This window comes from Sylvia atricapilla, chromosome 6, assembly GCF_009819655.1.
Source record: "Sylvia atricapilla isolate bSylAtr1 chromosome 6, bSylAtr1.pri, whole genome shotgun sequence".
NCBI lineage: Eukaryota > Metazoa > Chordata > Aves > Passeriformes > Sylviidae > Sylvia > Sylvia atricapilla.
In genome coordinates, this window is record NC_089145.1 from 24,569,859 (window position 1) to 24,584,919 (window position 15,061).

Below are 15,061 nucleotides of genomic sequence, written 5' to 3' on the forward strand. Positions count from 1 at the left end.
TTAATGAAGGTCTCAGCAAAAGCTTTGGGGAGCTCTATCCACAGGCAAGACCAAAAGCTAAAGGAGGGATAAAAAAGTAAAGGATAATCACACTAAAATCAGGGAAAAGGGAGGAGAGGATGCACCTGTGGGTCTCCTTTCAGCCAGGACATGTTTGTTGGGTACAGGCCAACAGCCAGGCAAGGTGGGACACAGGGCTCTGAACAGGGCAACATCCCACCTCCAACATGGGGGACACCCAGCCCCATCATGGGGAGATCATGACAAAAGCCTGAGGGAGATTTGGGAAGGGTGGATGATAAGAAGGGATGCATCATCTGATGCTTCAACCATCCACTGATCTATCTAAAAGGAAATCGCTAGCAATCATCATTACTATGGAAGCAGGGCACAAGCCAGGCATGTATCACCACCACCACACAGCAAAACTCCCTTTTCTGTGCTCTTCCCTAGGAGAAATGCCATTGCATTCATCTTCTGAATCAAAGCCTGTCCTAAGAAGGAAATTCCTTCCATGGTCCCTATTTTCTTGTTCCCTCACTCCTCAACTCCTCCTGTCACATCACTCTCTCCCCAGCTGTGTACCAACTCCCTTCAATCCTTCCCTCCACCTCGATGCCACCCCCTCCTATTTTGTACCAAGGCACCCCATCTGGTAGCCATGGGACTTACACACAATGCAGTTTTTGCCCTTTGTACCATGAATGGGCAGTGAGAGAAGGGCTGTACCAGTGGCCCAGGTGGCTGGAGTCTGGTAGTGGGGGAGAAAAAAACAGAGCATCTGACAGGAGCCAACACCTTCCCCATCCAATCCAGATCTCATTGTCCTGCAACCAAAGCTGTCAGAAGACATCTTTACTTTCAGACTGGGAAGACTGACCCTGTTTTCCCTCTGCTCTGGCACTGTAAATGCCCAGAAAAGCAGGCTGGGACTGGTCACCATGGTGAACTGAGCAGGCCTAGCACAGACTTTTCTTAAAGTCTTTGTGTCCTGGAGAGTTACTTATTCCTGAATGCCTGTTTAGCAGTGTGAGGCCTTGTTTTGGGAGTAGATTTAATCTTCTACTCCTGCCTGTTAATTTGATCTCCTGTGACTCGTGGTCCCTGAGCTCTCCTTTAGCTGGGCTGTAACAACAGCTATTTAGGCTGGGAGTTCTCCTCACCAACTCATCTCTTCTCCTCCAGGCCATCCTGCAAAGAAATGGCAGTTCCAGACAAATGGTAGGCTTTACTCTATTTCCTGCAAGGATGCACCAAAGAGAAGAAATAAAAAAATGGGAAACCCTCAAGGCCTTTGTGGCCTTCCTTACATCACCTTATCCCATTTGCCACTCCTGCTCTGTACACACAGTGCCTGCAGACAACAGCTTGGGCAGGATGTACTACCTCCCCTAGCAAGAGCCTGTGTGAGACATTATTTAGTCAAAAGCATGATCAGCCCCCCACCACCCACCCAGGGCTGGCTGCTGAAGGTTCTTAGATTCTATCTTCCCCTGTCTAAGACTCGACAGGGGCGTTTAGGAAGAAGACTCATCTGTCCAAATTATCCAGAAGCTATCTTTCTCAGAGGGATGGTGACAACACAGCTAGTTACACACAAGCATCTTTCAGCTTTGGGGCAAGAGTTCGCTTCAAGGGCAGTCTGTGATCTGGAATAAGAGAAGAGATGTGCTCAGGGAGAGCAGTGAGCAGAGATCCATGCAGTGCAAACTGTCCTCCTGCTTTGCAGGGCATTTGAAACAAAGGGAGAACAGACAAGACTTCTTCTGGCCTTGACAACTGCCATGAGCATCCCAGCAAAGTAGAGGTGTACATCAAGGCCTGATCTTTCTGTGAAGCTGCTGCCTTCAGAGACAAAACTGACATGTCTGGGTCAACTTGGCCTTCACCAGAACAAAGGACACAAAGTGAGGAAATGCACACACCTACCAAATGCTGCTTCCTCTTCAGAAACAAAAATGTCAGTCAAACCCCTCTCATGCTATCAAGAGCAGCAAACTGTGGAGATCAGCAGCTTCTGACCACCACAAACAGCAGCGGCTACCTGGCAAAGGGTATGGAGTGTGACTAACACCAGCATGATTATCAGGGGGACACAGCAACATACATCCCAAAATGTGGATTTAATAAAGGTCAGAATAAAAACTGCATCACAAGCCCAAGAACATTCAGCAAAAATGGTGGCAGGGATGTGTGTGTGTGTGTGTGGTACTTAAATATTTCCTGATGTCCAAATCCTAAGCACAAGAGAGCAGTCAGGAAGTGCAACGACCTCCAAGGGGAAATGAAAATCAAGAAGGCTGGCTTCAATGTCCAAAAGATAGGGCTGAGTGAAAACAAACAGCACAGACAGGAGAAAGGGGATTTTTCACATTCCTTTGGTTTCAATAAACTATGCTCTTGGGCAACAGAGGGCAAAAAAATCCTCTAAAACATGATTTTCTTTTGATCCTATATAAAAGCTATATGCTGAAAATGCCAAAGATGACTATGTAGACTCCTCTGCAGCAGTGGCACAGATTTGTTTCCCCAGCTGAAGACATGCCTGTGGACTTACACGTAAACACGCACGCTAACATAGATGCATATTTATAAAATACAGCACAAGCACTGCTTCACTTGCCTATGCATCCAACACCTATGGACCACGGCAAATCACCTGCCAAAGCCAGGAGCAGCAGAGTTAATGGTGGAGCCTGTGGCTTTCCTTGTCTCAAGAATTACAGGGGACCTTGGAGTGAGTGAGTGAGTGAGTGCACGTTCGTGTTTGTATGTGTGTATACAATGCCACCCTTGAGCACCACGAGCCAGGGTGAGGATGGTTGTGACTCCCAGATGGATGCAGGTGTCTGGGTTTCTGCAGCACTACAACTATGGGTGGGCTTTTTAGTGCAACACGTTCATTTCGAGGAGCAGGGCTGGGCCTGCAGGAGCAGTGTGTTGAAGAGGAGTTGCTGGTGCCCTGTGCAGGCTAACTGCTCTTGGAGCATGCTCAGCTCCTTGGGAAGTGCTCTCCAACATGGTGCAACCCACTCACACTCAGGCCACCACTCCTGGGGTGCTGGGTCATGGGGAGAGCAACACTCAGCTTCCTCTCCATCCCTGCAGCAGAATTTGGGTGGCATTTGGGAACACACTTGCTCCTGGTTACTATTGGTATCTGTGGAGTGTGAGTGTGGCCAAGAGACAAAATGCCCTTGTTACAGACAGGGATACTGGAAGGACTTCAAGGGTCAAACAAAAGGCCTAGTCTCTCTGTGGAACATCACTGCCTGTACTGCAATATCACAGAGGCCTGGCAAGTGCCACTGTCAGCTCCTTCCCTAAATGGGAACATACGGCAGCTTTCACATTCCTCCCTCTTACCAAGAAAATCTGTTCAGAAGTAGATGATCTGGGATGTATCATACTCTGGTGTGGCATCACCCCAGAGCTGCTCTGCTGAGCTTGAGGGTTCCCTCTCTGAAGGGTTCAATTCAGCTGGGGAGTAACTGACTGGGAGCAGCTTGTGGGGATGGGCCCTGCAAAGAAAAAGTAAAAGGTGCAGGGCAGGAGGGAGGCTTCCCCCTCTTCACAGTATCTCTCCTTTGTGTCAATGGGACTTCTGCAGTGCTCTGCCAGACACATCTCCCAAACACACCTCCCAAAGGGAGGGGTGCTTCAGAGGCTGTCTTCCCAGCTGAAGTTGAATTTGACTACACAACCCACACTTCAAGCCAAGCATAGTTCCTCCCATCCCCTGTTACTCCCCTCACCTCCAGGCAGATGGAGCCTGATGCCTTCTCCCATCCCTCCATGCTTAAAAGAGCAAGAAGGGAGGAAGGAAACTACAAGACAGAGACCAACTGCACTTTTAAAGTCCTCAGAGTAAAGATGGTTCCCAGTAGGCGATGGGAGTGAAAGGCATTGACAGTGGCTCTATGAGCTCTGAGCCAGGCAGGCAGTGCTGAGCAGGCTACAGCCAGAGTCTGCTTGGGTGCTCGACCCTCCCTGAAGCAGCTGGTTCCAACTCAAAGAGGTGCTGGGTAGGGGGAGAGTATGGACAGGTTGATCTTTTGGAAGGGAGCTGTGACAGGGATTAGTCAGCCTTGTCCTTCTTCTTTGCCGTGAAAGGGACTTTGCTGGCGACCGCACTGCCCACAGCTCCGACGCCGCCGGTCACTGCTGAGACGCTGCCCTTCACCAGTCCAACGCCGGCAGCGGGGACACTGGTCACAGCTGTTTTGGTGAGCTCCAGACTCTTGCTGCCCACCCAGGCAACTCCTCCCAGTGTGGCCCCCACAGCTCCCCGGGTGATACTGAATAGGCCACCTGTCACTCTCCAGATGACTCCTGCCTGCTGCTGTGGGTGGTCCTTGCTGGCATCTGTGGGGAGAGAGAGAAAGGGAATGTCAGATGTGGTCATGCTGGAGACCTCCCTGGGCACCTCTTCTTGCCCAGGATTGGTTGTCAACCATGGCACACGCTCTCATAAGCATAATGCCTTGCCTCGCAGCCCTAGACCTCTTGGTGCCTGAAGGGGAAACCAAGGTGATCCCAGGCCTACAGCATAGTAGGAAAGGACTTTGAGAAGGTAGGAGTGGGAACAGAATTGCCTGTGTGACAGAGCAGAAAAGAAGGCGGGTCAGTTACAGCCCCAAACTTGCAAACCTTCATGCTGCAGTGCAAAGCAAATCCCTCTTTACAAGAGATGTAATTCCCCTCCCGTGCATGCTAGCTAGTGCCAGTAAACCACAAAGACTAATGCCAGCACAGGAGGCATGAACTACAGACAGCAACATGTTTGTGTGGCCTGCAGGTCCTCAGAAGCATCTGTTTAGAAGCAGGTCTGGGCTCATGTCACATGTAGAACTGAGGCACAGCACAGACTTATCTGAGAGAGATGTAATTGAGTGAGCAGAGATAGCAAACTGCAGTAAAGATACAGTGACAGAAATGTCACCTCGGGTTGCAAAAGCCCTCCAGTGATCTCAGCTATGTATTTAATAGTGTTAAGATAGTGCTTAAGTTACTACACGGTGTCACTGCTGGTTTACCTGTGCCAGCTGGATCAAGGCCAGCATGATATACCCACCCAAGCTGCCATCACACCTGCCTACAACACTGCAGACGTAACATTCACAGCTCACCACTTCTTGGGAACGGGTTGACTCTGAACTGCTTATCACAGGATTCAAACCTGACAACTCTCCTGCTGGCCTGCACACAACCCTCTCCTTTTGTATCAGCTAACAAAGTGGTATGCAGGCAGCAATGCAAGAGCTGCTCTTTTCATTGGGCAAGGTATTTTGGATCTGCTGACTTCTGATTCACTGTCAGTTCTTGTCCATGAGATGAGTTACTAATAATTGCAAAAACACAATAAAGCAATCCCAGCAGGGAAAAAAGGAGTGTGTCCACCCTTTAGTCCACAGGGAGCTGGTGTAGAAGACTTGCAGGCCTAAACTATGAGAATTATTTTTCTGCTTTTATTATGCCACTATAGCTTGTGCTATGTTCAAACACAAGTGACAACACCCACAAAAGTAAAGGTGGTGGGCAGGTGATGTTAAATCCATTGAAGTTTCCATTCTGGGAGGGTGATTCAGTTCAGAAAATGGCCAGTCCACCCTACCTGTTAACGTTCCTAATTCTCCAGCATGAAATAATGCCTCTGACCTCACAGTGTAAGAAAATAGTTTCAGCTGGGGTAATGAATATTGTGTTTCCAGCTCTGTTACAAAGACAGCAAAGTGGTGAATATGCTTCTGCAACTGCAGATCGTGCTTAGTGGCAATAATTTTGAGATGGACAATAAGTTGTGTCAGAGGAGCAGAAAACCTAAATGTTTATAGGCTGTGCCTTTTTTTCCCCCCAATGAATCACTAAGTGAGCATCAGTAAAAAAAATGCAGACAAAAAGGTAAAAAAAAAAAAAAAAGGCAGAACATGAGTCACATCTCTAAAAAGCTAAATAGCAGTTACTTGAGAATGATGCTGGCACGTTTGGTTATCCTACAGCTTTGTTAGATCTTCTCCTGAAGGATGGAAGCTCCCATGGCTTTATTCATTGGAGCATCTTGTTAGGTGGAGAGGACTACAGAAGGATATTGCTGGCTGTTCAATCACTGCAGTTTTGTTGTATTCGCATAAAGTAAAGCCATATCAGACTCCAATGTTTTTGTGAAAGCATCCTGAGCCTGCTTATCACAGCCCAGCAGAAGGTGCTGAAATATTCCCCAATAGCCTAAGAGTAACCCTAATACATCACCATGGGTTTCCATATCAGAAAAATGCGGGAGCAGCAATGTTGGGGCCCTGCTGGGGCTGCCTTGGGATGTCTTTTCAAGCCCCAGTGTTCCTGGAGCTGTAAGCTTTTTGACTCTCTCAACCCTAACCCTAAACCAGGATCAGGTGGTGTGATGATCCTTCCCTAGGTATTTTCGTCCTGTATTCCTCTAAAATTCTGCAGAGTTTGGAGTTTTCTTGGATTTATGCATTTTTCCCTAAGCTTCTCCAGTCTGCCCTCCCTTAGGCAGGGAGTCTGATGTTCACTAGCTCTGATGACTTGGAATAAGCCTGAAACTGTACATCTATCTGACAAGGCAGACTGCAATATGGAGTTGGAGAAGGGGCAGTATAGAGTTTCCAGTGTTCAGGTCTACCCAGTTTACAACCTACTCCTTACCTATTCCTCAACAGTTTCTCAAGAGGTTTTCTTTTTCTCCTCTCCCTCAACGTTACTGAGACCCATTGGCCCCATGTCCAGTTTAGCTGCTAGTCCTCAAATGCTCCACAGTGGTTATCCAGTACAGCCATTTCTGTGTTTTGCCTGCAGTCCAAGGGCAGGAAGAACTGAGGGGTCCAGAAATCCATGCAATTGTAAAGCAGAACTAGGAAGAAGGCAGAGTGGTCCTCCAAACAAGCACTATCCTTTCAAGGATGGCAGGTCTCATGATCCTGCCTCCCTGTCTGAGGAAGCAGATCCTTTGTGTCCCAGAGGACTGCAATGCAGGAGCTTTGGGCATTAAACACCTACTGACATGCTCAGTCGCAGAACCAAGACCTATATCAAAGTAGCAATAATCTTTCTGGTTCTCCCCCAGTAGAACTGCATCTTAGGCTACCTGGAACCTATCTGTAGGAAGATTTATGCCTCTGGAGCTGCCCAGCTATCTGAACTACACTAGTGTAAGAATCTCTTACATGGTATGTGAATGCCTGCAGGTGGACAGCCTACGGACCAGAGAGAAGGTGGCAACTGCAGATGAGATTAAGGGAGGATGTTATTCTGCCAGCAGAGAGCTAGAACATATTGGGCAAAGTGTCAGGAAATACTGATGAAGACAAGATAAGGACAAAGGTTCTTTCTGATTAAGCTAGGCAAAGACAACAAAGCGGCAGTGCACTGGAGCACCAGGTGCTTGCACACTGCCTGCACCTGGTCTGCAGCCACTCCCACAGCCCTTAAAACTCCTCAGGCAGAAGGGATGGAAGATCTGACCCTGGGAGGGTGGGAGGCTGTTGCAGAGGCACTCTAACAGCTCCAACACAAAGCAGAAGATGTACCACACTAAAAAACCCCCCAAACCTATCAACAAAATGTATGAAAAAACCAAACCAAAACCCAAAGATGCTCAGGTTTTAATAGATTTGAACAGAAAAAGATAAATCCTTGGTGACCCCAACCACAAGGGGCCACATCCTAACTGGGTGGCAAGCTGAAATGGGTCATATTTGTTGTATATTCCAGATGATGCGTTGAAAGCTTTCAAGCCATCCCTGGTTAGTTTGTCTTCAGGATTGCAATAAACCCCACAGTAAGCTGTCATGTAAGATAAGCATCAGATTTACAGTGCAAATTAGTCTCTCAGACAATGGAGCGAGCTAAGCATTTTGTTGGCACAGAGGAGCCCAGATTAAGAGCAAGACAGACAGCAGAGATGAAATACACAAAATAATCAGAGAGACAGACACACCACCTAAGCAGGGGAACAGTTCTATTCCCTGGAGCCGGCTGCAGCCCATGCTGCTTATGAAAGCTGTTCACAATCTGCAGAGCCCTTTTTCCTCTCCATCAATGACCTGGCCTTTTCACAGGTCCCTTCAGCTTCACTTCACCCCATGTCAGCTTAGAACAGAAGAGTAAGTAGGAGAAAAGAGTTGAATAAAAGGCTCTCCTGTATGAATGCCTGCATTCTGGGCTGGGGCCCCACAGAGCAGAGGTGTCTCCCCACACTCTTCTCCTTGACCACCGCCACCTGTACTCCCCACTGGCTTCTCTTCCAGAGCAGGGGTCCTGCCCACGGGGGCAGTTTTTCTCACCTGAGCCTAACAGCATCTATGGCTTGGGGAGAAGTGAGATTCTTAGTAACAGATACACCTTCCTGCTCTGCCATGACGTTCTTCAGGGTTTTGCACTGCATTCATTTGGAGAGACAGAATCAAGCCTGTGCTGCTGCCCAGCACGAATGGCACAGGCACTACTCTTGGCCTCAGCCCCCGCCAGCAGGTGATATGACAGGCAGGGTGAACTCTTTACTTTCAGAAGGACTTGTGCAAGTTGCTCTTTCCTACTAACTTATAAAAACAGCCCCAAGCCAGGAGAGCACTCAGGAAGCAGCACTGGTTTTGCGTCTTTCCATTCCTGCTGGGCGTCAGACAAAGCAGCCAGGCTGCTCAGAGACCTAATGTAAACAGTCAATGTCATCAGTGTGTCCCTCAGCAGATGTGAGAAGAAGGGGTGAGGTCACTAGTTCAAGCCTGAATTACTCCTCTGACAGCTATTAAGTGGCCACTGGTTGATTTAGGCAGGTTCCCTCACCTAGAAAAATGTTTGGTCTAGAGGAACAAGCAGGGGGTGGAGGGTCAACTACTCACACAGTTTAGTCCCAGCTTTCCCCAGCTCATTTTTAAGCAACACTGAGCAAGTCATTCTGACCTTTACTGCCTCTGCCCCACTGTGATTAAGAATATGTGATTTTCTGAAAGCCTTGGTTGTTGAGTCACAAACAAGCATAAATGGGAGACAAGTTTCCAGTCTTGATGTTTCTTGGAGAAAAAACTGAAAGCTTGATTCAAGTGCACTCTTAATGCTCTGAGAACCCCAAGAGGATTATTGTTATTTTTAATCTTGTGACTTTTTCAAGCCTACCTCAATTTGAAATGCATGGGGCTGGCACTGATGTTCCTCTTCTCTTTCTGTAAAGAAGCTGAAGTTAATGATCCCTATTTCCTTGTATTGCTGTGCTGTCATGAAGGTTAATTAGGTACAGTTGGTGCAGTGCTTTAAACAAAGAAATTGTACTTGTATCGTCATGACTGGCACTGATATGATTCCTGTTCCCATTCTCAGTGGAGGCACCAATGACAACTTTCAGTTTATCTCTGGAGGGGTTTCCAATTTCCAGACAAGTCACAAAGGTGAGAAGAAAACTTGCCCCACCCCATGCATGCTAGCTTGCTATGGTGGGGCTGCACAAGTTTATCCTGCAGCTGACACTTTCGTTTTTGGTGATATGCTCCTTGGCTAGTACAAGCAGCTGAAACAGGCAGAGACCACTCTGACTGCTGGGCACAAACAAAATCTCACTGTCCACCACCTAGCATGACCCTTCTCCAGAGTATGATCAACATCACCTTCTTCTAAGTCTGCTGCTGGAGAAAGCTTAGCTGAACCTTGCAGGGCACATCTGTAACAAGCATTTACATCTGAGAGGAAGGAACTGCTGTTCCCGTCCTTTTTGTCATTTTTGGATCAAAGACCTAGATCCTGCAGTGTCACAGGCAAAATGTTAAAGGGAGCATTACAAAGTGTTTGTTCTTTGAACACTTGTGCTTCACTCCTGCCATCAGTCCTATGCTGCAGCTGTTGGAAAAGACTTTGCAGGCTCAGCAGCTGGGCTTTAACCAGCCCTGCTCTGCCCAGACACCAAATGCTACAAACCATGATGGCTGCCACCAGCAAAAAGCCTAGAAATGCCACATTGAGTTTAGCCCTGCAGTTTTAAACTTTAACTCTGCAATCAGCAAGATATACTCATCTCTCTCCAACAGGACTGTTCAGGAAGCTGCTGCACACAGCAAAATGGGGGCAGCTGTCTTCACAGCCCAGCTCACCCCAGGGCTCTTCAATGGTACAGTGAGCTTTAATTGTTCCTTGCACATGCCCCAGGAACAGTATTAACTGCTGAAGCATCCACCTTGAAGCACTGAGAGACAGGGTTCAGGAGGGTAAATGAACAGTGATATGGAGTGGCTTGTTTTCCTTGCTGAGCCTTGGGGGAGAAGCAGCCAAAGCTCTGACTCTGTGAGGCAAAGTTGCTTGGGAGCTTCCTGACTCCCTTTGTTGGGAAGCTTCATGTCACCAAAACAGAAACTCTTTGTAAAAACACGATGGTAGTCTTCAAACTTTCACTGAAGCAGAATTCAGGGAGATTGGCCTCAGAGCAGGTAATAACCCAGTGGTCAAGGGATTTGACCAGGCTTGAGTCAGCCCAAGGGCACTGCCAGCCACCCACACACACTAAATGGCCAAAGCAGCAGCTATTTGCACTTTTTTTAAAAAACTGTTTCACTTTGCAAGAAACACTAATTGGAGGAGAAACATAAACTTATCCTCACACTTCCTAAGTGCTTTCAAATACCAGAGCCAAGATCTCCTCTGATATGGTTTTTGTTTCTTGAAAAATAGTTGCTGCTTTGCTTTGCCATTCCTTTGCAGGAGGTGACTGGGTTTTTTGATCCAGAAATATCTCTTTTATATAGCTATAGCAATTTGTCAGGAGCAGCCAGAGTCTCCTTCAGCTAGGATATCCTGGGATTCTCACAAGACTTCAGCTACTCTGGTGTAGAGATGGTCTCTAATGAAGCTGAAGACAGGATGTCCCACAATCCAGAGGTAATGCTCCATGTGCTCCAGAAAAACACAAATGGGTTGCCAGACAGGTAGCATCATCTACTTGAAAGGACTTGGATGAAGCAGGTGCCTGGAGACCCAGCTCTGTTCTCAGCATTATTGCTGATAGCTGTATCTCCTCTTTTCACCATGTTCCTGGCCATGGAGATGTTCCATGGACGGTGTGACTGCCCAGACAGCATGCTGGGAATCCTGCATGACCTGCAGTGGAGTGGGCTGGCAGGCAGGAGTTAATTCCAGCTCTGCGAAGACCAGCAAGATGGGAAAGGGAGAAGTCCACCCTTTGCAGAGGGGAAGCTAATGAACACTAACTGGTTGGCCTTGTGGTACTGAGAAACAATCTCCCAGCTCCCACTGACACACTCATCTTGCAGAGAAAAAAGTTCACACCAGGACAAAGTTCTCTGAAGCTTGCCATCCTTCTGATGCAGCTCACAAGGGCTTTAGGATGAGGATTTACCCATTCCATAGGCAGCTGGTTTAACGCTCTTTTCATGCAAATATCATCTTACCATGGTGCATAGGTTGCAAGAAAGATGAGCCCAGAGGAGAGAACTAGAGCAAAACTACAAGTGGTGTTGGCCATTCAGGAAGAAAGAAATCTGGACATTCCCCATTCTATCTCCATTGAAATGCATCTCTCCATGTGGAATAGATACAGAAATGGGCTTTTGCTACTGACCAGACAGGTCACTAAAAAGCCTATAGGATGTCTCAAGGTTGCTGACAGAGTGGAAAGGTGATCTCGAAAGGCAAGAGATTCCAGCACGGTGAGTGCTTCCTGCCTACCCTCACCATCCTCTGGGCCCTGTGCTAGAAAATGCACTGGTGCATTATGGCAAGTATGAACAGCAAGGGACAGCTATCAGCTGGGCTCTACCTTCCCTGCACTTGTGTTGAAAGCATCAAAAGTGGCCATCAGACCAGACTCAACTTGTTTGAACTTTATGTTCCTGCCTGTCTTCAATTTTCACTTTTTGCTCTACCTACAAGCACTTGGATCAGTTAAGAAGCTTGCTTAAAAGCTTGGCAAGAAGGAGCACATAAAGCAGCACCAATGGCTCCTTTTCCTTTTGGAGTCTCATCACTGCTACACTAAGATTTTGGATCACAAAAACAGGAATCACCTCTTGACATGAAATATGGACTCTTGATCCCACTTGGGGATCTGTGGGTGGAACAGAAATAATCCAGCAGACTCAATGATTTTCAGTGGCCTCAAGCTTTAAAGGTATGAGGACGAGAGCTTTCCAACAGAAAAAATTATTCCTTACAAATAACCCTTCCTAGCATTTGTGCCCAGGCTGAAGAGACCATCTTTTTAAGCCTGCTCTTTGACCCATGCTAGCTCAGCTCTTATCAGGGCACATCACTTCCTCTGTCAATTCTGTAGCAGTGGTTGCACATTCTTCACTGAGCTGCTTTCAGCTGCTTGTGATAGTACTTGGCACAAAAAGACCACAAGTGAATCAGAGGATCTTGTTAAACAGTCTTGTTAATTCAGCTCTGATAAAGACACAGGAGAAAAAAAAATCAATATTTGTAAAGTGAAAAAGGACAAAATCTATAGAGAAATAAAGGTCATTTTCACGGTTCTATGAGGCCCTTACAAACAATGGAGAGTAAATAACATAATCCAAGCTTATGTAAGAAATAACTTTTCTTCCATGCTCTAGTGCTACCCAGTGGATTTTAAACAGAGGCAGACTCAGTTAAGCCTCCTCTGTCCAGTGAGGCTAAAAGTCCTTCCTACAACAGTATTGCGCTAACTCAAAATTTATCAAAAAAGCACATGAAGTTAGGTCCCAGCAGCAGTTTGAGGTGAAGCATAGGAGCGAGACTAACTAACAGGAAGGTGCTCTAGGATGCCAATATCGGACATGAAAAGTCCCCTCTATTTGTTCACCAACTGTCATGAATATTTTTGTGTACTCTGCCATTATATTATCAAAGGCTCAAACACTTAATCTCTGGAAACACATGATTGTAACCTGAACATTTTACAGCTGAGATATCCTAGAATTTGTCCAAAAATACTTCTGGTAAACTTGGGAAAATATCCTGCCTTGGTAGTAGGCAAGGATCCAGGTCCAGACATTTCTTCTTTCCACTCCTGGAAAAGTTGAGCAATGGATCTGATGCTTTTCAGTGGGATGGCTGGCACCAGTGAAATATTCAGAAATTCTGCATTTATTCTGATTACGTGTTCCCTACTCCTCTCCAAGGCACATGCAGGAACTGAAGAAAAAATTAATAGCAGCTCAAAAAACAAAGGCACAATTTTAACTGACCTTTGACTCAAAGAAATGACCTATTCATCCCAGTGGTCTTTCTGTCTATCCAAAGGATAACAAGGCAGTTAAGCTAAAAAGCTGTGTCCTACAGAAGCAGCTGAGCTGGAGATTTACTGGGGAGGCACAGCTATGCTTGCCGGCTCATGCTCCAGTATGCCAGGAACAGGCAGGATAGGCCTTTATTATTCTGCTAGGGGAAGGTATTTGATGGCCTAGTCTCAAAAACTCGTTTCACATCTCAGCTGACAAGGGGAGAGCACTGCAGTCATGAGTGGGCAGGTATGCTGCCTCTGGGAGCAAACAGGCAGAGCATCCCTCCCCCACAGCCAGGCTGAACAGACAAGGATGGGACCCATCAGTGTCTCAGACTATTAGATCTATTCTAGTGCAAAAATCATCCCCTAGTCCTGCACCCAAACCTCTCGAGTGTCCCCTGCCCTGTCACTTCAGAGAGGCAGTTGGTCCTACCTGTTGTTTCCTCAGTGAGATCCTCACCTGGAAATCTCAGCCCGGAATGCATAAATTAGAGATAGCACTAACACTGCCCAAAGAGACATCAAACCTCCTCCTCTGCACTGCACAGATAAAGAGCTGCTGCTTAGGAACACGAACCCACAAGTGTGACAGTTCCCTTGGCTTCCTTCCATTTTCATGTCCTTTATCTTTCCAGGGTAGAGTTCAATACAGCATAGCAGGGATCCTATGCACACTTGGCTTCTGGGTGGTTACTGAGGGGCTCTCCCTGGTGCTGCAGGTAAACTGGACTCCTTTGTTATTGTGGCAGGACTGCCACAGAGCCAGGGTCTAGTCTGGCTCTCAGAAATGCTAGGATATCTAGGCCTCCCTTTGAGATTAGTGCTTCATATAGTTGGAAGAGTATCTGTAATAAGAGAGACTCCTGCTTGCTGCCACAAATCAGTCCCTACACTCTCAGTCTCTCGTGGGATAAACAGGCTTTATCTGAAAGGAAGGAGCCCCTATTACCTCTTGGCTTTCTCCTCAGCCAGTCTTGACTCTATCTTGGGATATCCCCTATCACTGCCTGGAGAAGACCGGTTGATCATAAAGTACTAGAATCACAGTGGGTGAAGTGAGAGAGCCCAATTCCCTCTCTATTCCAGTTTTAGTTCTCCTGAAGAGTTTCTTATCCTGCAGTGCATCTCTGTTGCACTGGGAGGGGGAATATCAAACAACCCCCTACGTATTTCTGCAAGACCTTCCCTAACTCAAAGATGTCCCTTCAGCCTGGTGAACCCAGCTCCCAGCAGGGACTTAATGTAAGACCAGTTTCAAAACCATAGCTAATACTTCTGCTCTCATTTGCTTAAACAGTTGCTGAAAATCTTCCCGTATGCCTGACTGGGATAGTGATGTGCTGTGGAAGGCTAAAAGCCTAGAGAATCCAAGAACCCTCTGGATCACTTCCCTTCTCTGGTATCTACCTGTTGTGAAGTAAAGCCAAGCAAAGCCAGACTTGGCTGTCAGAACAAGGGCTCTGTGAAAAAAAAAAAAAAAAAAAGCAGCTGCACACCTACAGCAGCCTTTCAGGCCTTCATGTGAAGACATTTACTCTCCTGATTCTGTGATGCAGCCTAGCCTGGCAATGCTGTCATGCTTCTACTATCAGGAAACGAAGAACAACATTACCCTCCTCTACTGATTCCCCTAAATTTTCTTCTGCAGTTCTGTACACACAGGGGAGCAATAGGGCAGAACAACTGATTCCTTTAAAAATGAGGGAGCATCCAAGGATGCTTTCAAGTACCACACTGCAGAGCTGCAGGATCTGTGTGTCAGGTTCTTCCCAAATTTCACATAAAGATGCCCAGCTCAGCTTGTGGTCCACATGCACGCACATGCTACCCTCATTC

General features: G+C 47.0%; 1 protein-coding gene across 2 annotated transcripts in view; it reads right to left on the minus strand.

The window, feature by feature from the left end:
* Positions 1–730: 730 nt before the first annotated feature.
* Positions 731–15,061, minus strand: part of LOC136362543 (transmembrane protein 263-like) — a 206,693-nt gene continuing 192,362 nt past the window's right edge. For both annotated transcript variants that reach the window (XM_066321202.1, XM_066321201.1), the window contains exon 3: positions 731–4,365. In XM_066321202.1, coding sequence (XP_066177299.1) covers positions 4,079–4,365 — 287 coding nt within the window. In that variant the 3' untranslated portion in view covers positions 731–4,078. The remainder of the gene's footprint in view (positions 4,366–15,061) is intronic.